At 52.6% G+C, this 9950-nt stretch overlaps 1 protein-coding gene across 1 annotated transcript; it reads right to left on the reverse strand.

Annotated features, from left to right (window-relative positions):
• Positions 1-573: 573 nt before the first annotated feature.
• On the reverse strand, positions 574-9559 carry URAD (ureidoimidazoline (2-oxo-4-hydroxy-4-carboxy-5-) decarboxylase). The gene is made up of 2 exons (XM_020882207.2): positions 9295-9559; positions 574-1291 (listed from the first exon to the last, which is right to left on the reverse strand). Exons 1-2 carry the CDS (start codon positions 9467-9469, stop codon positions 954-956), a joined length of 513 nt encoding a protein of 170 aa, XP_020737866.2. The 5' UTR covers positions 9470-9559; the 3' UTR covers positions 574-953.
• Positions 9560-9950: the final 391 nt, after the last annotated feature.

Here is a 9950-nt window from a genome sequence, read left to right on the forward strand (position 1 = left end):
ACCCTGGCTGGTCACTAATGGAGGTTCGTGTCTTCAGAAGGGCCAGTTCTGCCTTCATGTCTTAGTCCCTCTGAGGTGAGGAGGATGGCATGACTTGTTTCTCCTCTGCCAACAGAAGCCTAAGGAGCGCTTGTTGGGGTTTGTTGGGCCTTCTGGTGGGTACAACTGAGAGAGAGAGAAAGGTGGTGGGCTGCTCTTGTGTGAGTGGACACACTAGACCCCAGGTCTCTGGGGCTCTGGAACCCCAGTTCAGGCCTCCTCTGGCCAGAAAGCTTGCTATGGGAACCGATTTTCCTCCGTTCCCCCTTGATCAGTGCTATAGGGCCCCGGACCTTCAGGCCCATCCAGCTTGGAGAAGCCCCACTCCTAGCCTTTTCTGCCGGCCGCCACCGGGTACCTCCCAACGCCGACCCCCGCGGGCTCTCTCCTGCCCTCCATCCCCGCAGGCCGCTTCGCCAGTCCCAGCTCAAGCTTCTGCGTTTCTCCAAGTTCCAGAGAGACTCCTTCCACTCTCTTAGTCGGCGCAGCAACTAAGGTGGGAGAATAATAATAATAAAAGAACAGACAAACCGCTGGAGAATAAAAGATTCCTTTTCTGTCCGTTTTGTTTTGTAGCTGGGAGTATAGCAGGAGAGGGTGCGGAGCCAAAACGAACTGGATAAGCGCTTTGGAATCCGCATGGGCTGGTGGTGTCAACGGGCCGCAATGGGAGTGAAGAGTTGGAGCAGTAAGCTGGATACATCGGTGGCAAAGCCCAAAACTATCAACAGATATTTTGGCAAAGGGTGCGCGTGTGGAGAGGGGGACAGAAGGGTTAGTTATTCGTGCAACTCTCTTGATTCGCCCCGGCCTCCGTGCGCGGGGGTGGACTCCGCTCCAAGAGCATCGCGCGCGCCCGCGGCCCTGGCGCGCGTCCCGACGTGCGTCCCGGGGGTCCCCGGCTGGCGCGGCTGCTATGGCTGCTCCCCGAGCAGGTCGGCGAGACGCAGGTGACAGATCTTCTTCACCTCGCCCAAGGCGGTGCGCAGCTCCTGCGCTGGTGGGCACCGCAGCCGTCGCGCCAGCTCGCGGGGCGCCGCCGCCGGGTCGCTGAGGCGCACGGCGAGCACGAAGGGGAAGCCGAAGCGCGCGCGGTACTGCGCGGTGAGCTCGCTGAGCCGGAGCCGCTCGGCCGCGCCCAGGTTCTGCAGGCCCGCGGCGCTCTGCTCCCGCTGCGACTCGGCGCTGAGCCGGCCCCACTGCAGCTCGCGACCCGCCAGCTCCGGGTGGCAGCGCAGGACGCCCTCCTGGCCTGCGGAGAAGCACAGACACACGGCGGCGGGAGCGCGTTATCGCGCCCGAAGGGCTTCTGAGAAAAGCAGGGTCCCGGGACTTGATGAGGGGCAGCTCGGGGCGCCCAGCGCACCCGCCCCCCTCCAGTTCGTCCCGAGCCCTGCGTCCCTCCAACCCCGCTTCACTCGGCCTCGGCCGGGGCCCCGGGGGCGGGGCGGGAAGTGACAAGTCTGTCCTTTGAGACCTTGGGGCCAGCAGAGCGGTGGGGAGCGGCCGCGGAGGCTCGGAATTTACGACTTGCTCGGGAGGGAGCGGGGACGCGATAAGGGAACCCGAGCGTTTCGTATCTTTTCAAAGTCCTTTGCTCTCAGGGGGGCTTTGATGTCGGAGAGGGCCGGACACAAGGGCCTGAAGACTTCCTGCAAAAGCCACGGAATGGGTTTCGCTCTGGAAAGGAGAAGGGCGGGGAGGGTCCACAGGGATAACATCCTTGGAGCTTGGCAAATAAATGCCCAGGGTTTTGTGACCCTAAGTGTGAGTTCTGGGCTTCTGGAATCAGGCGTGCAAAGAGCTTTGCAGATGATTAACTGCAAAGAAACCCATTTCCAGCCGAATCCTACGGCCCTTTGAACGAAAGTGGCTTCCTCCTTTTAGGAAAACAGCACCGCTCACCACCCACCGTGTCTGAGGCTCCTTTCCCTTCTCCCACGGTAGATCTCAAAACAATTCTTGGAGAACAACCTTTCCTGGGAAGGCAGCTTCTCCTCATCTCCGAACACTGGCCTGAAATTGGCCACCCGTGGTGTGAGTTCTGCGATTTCAAGTCCTAATCCAGGGGGGTTTTCCTGAGCCCTAGCCAATCATTTTACTTAGCTCTCTAAAGGGAGATTTAGAATCCTGGGGCTGGGCAAGCTTTCAGATATGCTAAACAGGGAACCCAATGCTAACAATGGGGCTGCTGACACCTAGCTTGGTGAGGGGTGGCAAGGATTGGAGACCATTCAATTTACCCAAACAGCACCTGATGCTAGCAGTTTTTCAATAAATAGCCGTATTACCTGTCCTAGTAAACTCAGTGTAACTGGGCTGCCCTGCGGCTGGAAGCTTCTGTCCCTGGGGCTGAGGACAGGCGTGGGGCTCCTCTGGGAAGAGGGGATTACTGACTGACTCTTCCTTTAATTAGGGTATAAACTCCCCCTGCTTAAATCTTACAGCTTCTGCCCAATTAAAGGATGACTGGGATTGTTGACTTGTGGACCTGTGTCCTGAAAGGTGGGAGAACTGGGGTGGGTGGGGGGGAATTCTGCACTGAAGACAGGCTTCATCAGAGGCTCAGAAAGGAGTGGGTGACCTGCCCAAGGTCGCTGAGCCAGGAAGCTGCCTGCGTGGGGCTCCTGGACTCCAACCCACTGGCTTTGGGGCACTGGCTGCCCCTTCAAGATTAAAGGTAGTTTAAAGCGAAACTCAGGTCACCAGTAATCCCATTTCGGCAATATCTCCCATTTTAGAATACCTCTCCTGGGCTTTGCAAAGCTGGGGCGCTTGGTCCCCGCATCCAGCGCATCCGGGTGGTGCGAAAACGTAGGTGATTAAGTCCCTACCTGGGCGTCCCCAGCCCTGGGCTGGAGGATGGCTGTGCTGCGGAGGCTGCCCAAGCCTGAGGCTGGGCGCCCCCTGAATCCGCTCCAAACCCATCCAGTCTGGACCCCCCTAGACGGGTGGGGGTGGCGGGGGCCTGGGAAGCTCCCAGGCTCTGACCGCAGGCCAGCCCTGCGCACCCTCCTTGTTTATTCAGATTTTCAGAGGGGTGAGGAAGTGAGGGGCTGAGACCCCGCCTTCTCACTGAACTCCTCAGCGTCCCCCCACACACACACCATTTCTTACTCTGCAGAGGCCCGGCTCCAGCGCAGAGGACGCTGTTATTGCTAGGAGGACCTGGCCAGGGGTTGGGTCTGTCCTCTGGTGTCCCCAAGCAGAACCCCGGTCCTGTGGGTGGCTGCCCACATCCCGGACCTGCCTCTTCTTTCTGGCCCTGACACATGGCTTCTCACTCCGTTGGGCTCTTCCCTCTCTTGAAAACATCACCTGGGGTTAATGTTTGCCCAGAACTGAACATGTTTTCCGCTGGTGGCGGGAAACAAGGGGGATGAGGGAAGCGCACAGCAAAGAGAAGAAAAGAGATCAGAAAAGAGGATTTAAACACACACACACACACACACACACACACACACACACACACAGCCCTTAAATGTAGGTAAAAGAAGATGGTGCAGGGAGGCAGGCAGGGAATGGTAGCTCTGGAGAAATAGAACCTGAGCCCGTTGAGCCAACGACTCCATCTTTATTGCCCCAAACCACTGATATGCCCCTTCCAATCCTTCCTGCCGGACAGCTCTGTCCCCCCCCTCCAGCGCTGCATTCCCAGTGGCCTTAAGCCCCAACAGGAGGCTGGAGACCACACCTGGGTACTCCCCACCTCAGCCCTGCAGTCCCCCTACCTGGAGTGACCAAACCTGCCTGGGTGTCTCGCTTCAGGCCTTTCAGTACTGTCTGTCCTTCAGCCTGTCCTAAAACCTGAGACAGCACCGCCTCTGCCATTGGCATGGCACGGTCTGGCGATGCAGGTGAGGACAGGCACTGTTTGCTGCGACCACAGACCAAGAATCTCTGCCCCTTGAAGAGTTCCTGGCACAGAGCCAACAGTCCTCATTGTATTAGCAGACAGTGGCGGCCGCTGAAGAGCAGGAGGTTGGTCTGGGAGCCCATCAACATCCTCCAGTGTCCCCACACTGTCCCAGCTGGTGTGCCCTCCCTCCTGTCCCGCGCATGGCCTAGGCCACCCTCTCTCTCCACTTGTGTTTCGGGAGCCAGCGCCTCCATCCATGTCAAAGGCTATGATTTCAACCATCAACGCCCCCCCCCCCCAACATCACTGCCACTTCATCAACACACAAACCGGGCCTAGAAGCACTCAACCCCTAAACAAAAGGAGCACCCTCTCTTGATTGCCTGTGGTCCTCTAGTTCCTCCTTGGGTCTCTGCTCCTCCTCACAGCACAGCTGCTCGAGGGGATTGTCTCCTTGGCATCTCCACTTCCTCTCCTCACCTCCCAGGTTCACCCCATCACACCTTCAGCCCCAACGACCTGCCAGGCTGCACTCCTCCGGTCACAGGTGACAGACAGCTTGCTCAAGCCAATGGCCAGTGCTCTGGCCTCTTCTCTCTCAGCCTCTTGGCAGCATGTCATGTGGTTGACCCTCTCTCCTCGAAAGATTCCCATCATCGCTTATTCTCATCACTGGTCCAGATCAGCCACACAAGCGCTCCCGGACTCAGTCCTCACACATCCTCCCTTCTGATTCACATGGATGCCCTAAGTGTTCTCATCTAGCCCCCTAGCTTCAGATGCCATCGATTATTTCAGGACACCCGGGTCTAGTCTAGTCCTCAGCTTTCCCCTGAGTCCCTTTGTTATGAGCCAACTGAACACTCAGTATTGTCCTCTGGATGGTTATTCAGCATCTCGGCCTTGCCAGGCTCCCATTCTCCATCCTGTCCTCTCAGTGCCGAACTCTCCCTCATTGCAGAAGACAGACCACCAGCCACTCAGCTGCTCATATAAAAAACACAGGCGTTCTCCTTCATTTCGGGCTTCCCATGTGACTCAGTGGTAAAGATCCGCCTGCCAATGCTGGAGCCACAGGAGACGCAGGTTTGATCCCTGGGTTGGAAAGATCCCCCGGAGAAGGAAATAGCAACCTACTCCAGTCTTCTTGGCTGGAGAATCCCATGGACAGAGGAGCCTGGCGGGCTACAGTCCATCGGGTCACTGAGTCAGACACGACTTAAACAACAATACAACAATCCTTCATTTCTCTTTGTTTCTGACCTGCCTTCCTGCCACAAATCTATCAAAAACACCTGTTGTCTCTAACTCTGAAATTCATCCTGAAAATCCAGCCACGTCTCTTCATCTCTCCTGCTCCAACCCTAGTCCACCTGACCATCACCTCTCAATTTTACTGCTTCTGCAGGCCCTCCACCTGACCCCTTTCCTCACATCCCTCCACTCTACACCATTCTCCAACCGCCTTGGTCTTTCTTGTCACTTAAGAAAGACCTCTTTTATTACACATGTTCTATCCTAGTACAAATGTTCTTCTCATAGTTTCTAGAATTGAAATGATCCTTTTGTATGTATGCTAATCCTGCATCTCTTCACTGGAATGTCAGCTAATTGAAGGCAGGGACTTGTCTTGTTTGTGGCTATATCTCCAGGGCCAGGGACAATTCCCCAGGGGAGAGTAGGCACTTAGTAAGTGTTTATTGACTGACACTCGGGGGAGAAAGTGCTGTATATTTTTTGACTGAACAAACACATCTTAATAGCCTCATATAAATACCTTATAGCCTGTATTGAAGGAAGTTATCAGTATCCAACTCTTTGATGCTTTCAACAACTATCTTCTGAAATAAGTATTAGGTAATGAATCATGGCATTATTGCTATTCTGAAATGCCACAGAAAGATGCATGATTAACTGTTATGACATTTTTATTGCTCTTTGATGTTTAATACAAATCACTATTGAATTTGTTCATTATTGGCCGTGTGTGTGTGTGTGCGTGTGTGTGTGTGTGTGTGTGTGTGTGTGTGTGTGTGTGTGAACCTTCTTCCCTTTATTGTTGCCATTCCTCTGGCTTGGGAATCAGGAACTGATTGGCTTGAAAAGGTATTTTGCCAATTAGTTTTGGAGCTAAATATTAGTCCTATACTGCCACCTACTGGTCAGTAATCACCATAGTGTCTCCGGAATGAATTGTCAACCTTGGTTTACTCTTGAAACAGAATTTTCAGTTTTCTTTAAATGGCAGAAAGTTTTCTTAGATCATCTAAAACAAATCCTTGACTACATAGATCATCACAACTTGAATATCTCTATAAGGGCCCTTTTAGTTTTAAGATTCAAAGACTCTGTTACCCCCAGTTTGTTGTTTACTCTCTAAAGAGTAAGGCGTCCCCAAAGACTCAGTGGAGAGAATCTGCCTGCAATGCAGGAAGAAATGGATTCAGTCTGGGTCAGGAAGATCCCCTGGAGCAGGGAATGGAAACCCACTCTAGTATTCTTGCCTGGGAAATTTCACGGATGGAGGAGCTTGGGGGGCTACAGTCTATGGGGTTGTGAGCACACATCCAAGAAGAAAAGCTAGACTTTTACTTGATTATTTTAAAAACTAGGGAGGTGACGTCCCTGGCAGTCAATGGTGGGGACTTCACCTTCTAACGCATGGGGTGTGGGTTTGATCCCTGGCTGGGGAGCTAGGATCCCATATGCCTCTTGGCCAAAAAGCCAGAACACAAACAACAGAGGCAATAGAGTAACAAATTCAATAAAGACTTTTAAAATGGTCCACATTTAAAAAAAAAAAAACACTTAAAAAAATAAAAATCAGCAAGTTCCCTGGTGGGATTCTGGATTTTCACTGCTGCTGGCTGGGGTTCAATCCCTGGTCTGGGAATTGAGATCCTGCAAGTCAAGAAATGTAGCCAAGGAAAAAAAAAAGATAAAAATAATAATAATAAAAATAAAACCCCAAATATCTGGTACATCAACATTAACATTATTGAATAAATCTGAATGAATAGCTAAAGTCCCTAGAAACTGTTTCTAGATTTTGCCTTTGAATTTCCAGAAAATTCTTCAAAAGCTGTTGAGTTGATTATCAGGGTTTGTCAGTTTTCTTATCTGTAAAATGGGGATAAAGGTGATAATCCTCATTTTATAGGATTATTATAAGGATTAAGGGGGTTAGTAAATGCCAAGTGTTGGGAAAGCTGCTTGAAAGACAGCAATAGTAAGGGGAAAATGCATTTTAGGGGTTGTCCTCATTATTTCCACCACTAACTCCGCTTGCCTAATGCCCTGAAGATGATTAGATAGGAGGAGGTGATTAGAGAGGACTGCGGCTCCCAGCTGCCCCAGGCAAGTGTGGCCACCAGGGCAGGGCTGAGAAGCAGCTCTACCAGCAGGGAGGCCCCTCAAAGAGCTGCCTGGAGCGCAGAAGCCAGCGAGCGCCCAGGTGGCTCCAAATGCCTCTAGTGGTCCTGTCCCACTGACCCGCCGCGGAAGTCGCCCCAGTTAAAGTGTGTGGGGAAGGGTAACGCCAGGTTCCCCCATCTTTCAACATCCCCTTAGAAACGATTTCATTCATTCCCTTAGCAAACCTTGATCATGTTCCAGTGTACTGTCCACGGGGTGGGATGGGATTCTGACACTGGCCCGGGTACAGTGGGTCCCTCGTGTTTGCAGCCAGCTGGGTTGCGGGCGCTGCTGGTCCAGCTTTGGACAGGCAGTGGGTGAGGGTCAACAGGGCCCCTACACTCTTACTTGTGGCAGGTGTGGGACCTAGTTCCCTGACCAGGGATCAAACCCGGGGCCCCCCTGCACTGGGAGCGCGGAGTCTTCACCACTGGACCACAGGGATGTCAGGGCCTCCACATTCCTGTCAGTTTGGTTTAATCCCCCATCCTCCCATCTTCCTGAATGTACCTAAAATGAAATAAAGGAGCCCCTTGTTTGGGAGCCTACCTCTGACCTCTGGAAACCCTGCCGGAGCCCTGGGCTCACAGGCCAAGACTGTGGTGCAAAAGAGCGCCGCGCCCACAGCCCAGTTCCCTGTGGAAGCCCCTCTGTGAAGACAGCCTGTCCCCTCGAGGTCCCCTCAGCCAATCCAGGCTTCTCCAGGGACCTTGAGGACAGCCCAGGAGGCAGCCTCGGCCACTGACCTTTGGCCTGTGAACCCCTGGGAGGCTGTGTGTCCTTCTGACTCACCTGGGATTGGCCTGACCCCGAACTTCCCTCCTCTCCCCACCCCACACCCACCCAAGGGCCTCCTTTTCTCTCTCCACCCAAAGGAGATTTTCTTCCCTTCTCCAGAGGGATCTCTTCAGACTTTTGTCTCCCCCGACCCCCACCCCCGCACCTCACACCCACAGGGAGCTGCTGGCCTGAGGGACTTTACTTGCTTAGTCCAAACCGGCCCTTTCTGGTAAAACGTCAGCCATTCTCTTTCCCCCCAGGCTCCTCAGATAGTCTGATACGGAGCAGTCTCCTCTCTTGCATAATGGACATTCCCAAAGCCAACGCAGGGCTGAGGTGGTGGTGGTGGTGGTGGGGCACCAGCCTGACCTTTGGTCCCTGAGCAGCTTTGAGGCCAGAGGAGGCAGCCGCTGGTTCCTCTTTCCTGGTAACCCCGGAGCTTTAATATTTAACAGCCAGTTTACCGGAGCCAAGGAACCTTCTTTCACTCTACTGCTCACTGAACATTGCAAGAGCTTGACTCTCATTTGTAAAAGTCTGAAGAAACCCACCAAGCCTCACAGTAAAAACAAGGAAATGTGTATACCAGGGATAAGCAACTAGGCTCAAATATCTCAAAACAGTTTGATAACAAAAAAGTAGTCTCACAGATGAGAAAACTAGAGGTTACCAGTGGCGAGGGGGGGCGGGGGTGGGGGGGGCGGCAGGGGCATTATGGATGGGGGAGAGGAGGCTGAGACGACTGGGTCTAAGATAGGCTCGGGAGTATATCTTACAAGATGGAGAATACAGCCAATATTTTGTAATAACTAAATGGAAAGCAACCTTTAAAAATTGTGTTTAAAAATAAAAAACAGCCACAAGACCTCCCCTCCCCCCATTTTAAAAGAAATTTTTTTAGCCACACTATGGCTTGTGGGACATGAGTTTGAGCAAGCTCCAGGAGTTGGTGATGGACAGGGAAGCCTGGTGTGCTGCATGCAGTCCATGGGGTCATAAAGTCGGACACAACTGGGTGACTGAACTGAACTGATGGCTTGTGGGATCTTAGCTCCCAATCAGGGTCTGAATCCAGGCCCTTGGCAGCGAAACCTCAGAGTCTTAACCACTGGACCATCAGGGAATTCCCTCCCCCATCTTTTTGATAAGCACACCTGAAATCCCTCTGCGGAGACTCTCAGTGTCCAACCCCAAAGCCTTACCTGACAGTGGAAGACCGTCAATAAAAGCAAAAAAGTGCTTCTCTAAATCTCCCAAGTCAGAAAATGGGCGTTTGGACCAAACCGCAGCTGCAATCAGAGGACATCTCTCGATGACGTTTCCAAACACATCCATAAATTCTCCAAAGTCCATGGAGTTGACCTTCTCAATGTCCATGGCTTGTGTTCCACTGGCAGTGGCAGGACTGGGCTCCCCTCTGGGTGAGTGACTGACTCGTCTCTGCTCGCTGAGTTATATTTGCTGAATGCACAGGCTTGGTGTTTTTTTTTTTTTTTGCAACACCAGCTTGGCATGTTTTAACTGCCTCTGGGAAAAGCAGAGATCCAGAATTCTTGAGCAATCAACAAACACAGGCTTAAGGTCTAATCCAGGGAGCAGATATCTTGCAGAGGGGGAAACGTGTCCAGCCAAACTCTTCCCACCATCCAAGCAGGCAGAGACCATATTCAGCCTCAGCATTCAAGCCAGTTAACCTTCTGGTGCCATTAACATTTTCCTACCTGCTTACTGTATTTATTTCATGACTGAAGGACTGATAGCAAAGAATTCAAGGAACTTTACTTTTCAAAGGGGGTAAGTCTGGTGCCAGAAGTACCATCATTACCGGCCATGTCTTCAAATATGGAGGAAGATAAAT

Source organism: Odocoileus virginianus, chromosome 8 (genome assembly GCF_023699985.2).
Source record: "Odocoileus virginianus isolate 20LAN1187 ecotype Illinois chromosome 8, Ovbor_1.2, whole genome shotgun sequence".
NCBI classification, from domain to species: Eukaryota; Metazoa; Chordata; class Mammalia; order Artiodactyla; family Cervidae; genus Odocoileus; species Odocoileus virginianus.

Bases quoted from the DNA above. Each gene is read 5' to 3' on its own strand.
- URAD (XM_020882207.2), bottom strand. From the start codon at position 9,469: ATGGACATTGAGAAGGTCAACTCCATGGACTTTGGAGAATTTATGGAT. The intron at 1,292-9,294 runs GTAAGGCTTTGG...GCTTCTCCGCAG, and splicing joins TGACGGTCTTCCACTGTCAG to GCCAGGAGGGCGTCCTGCGC.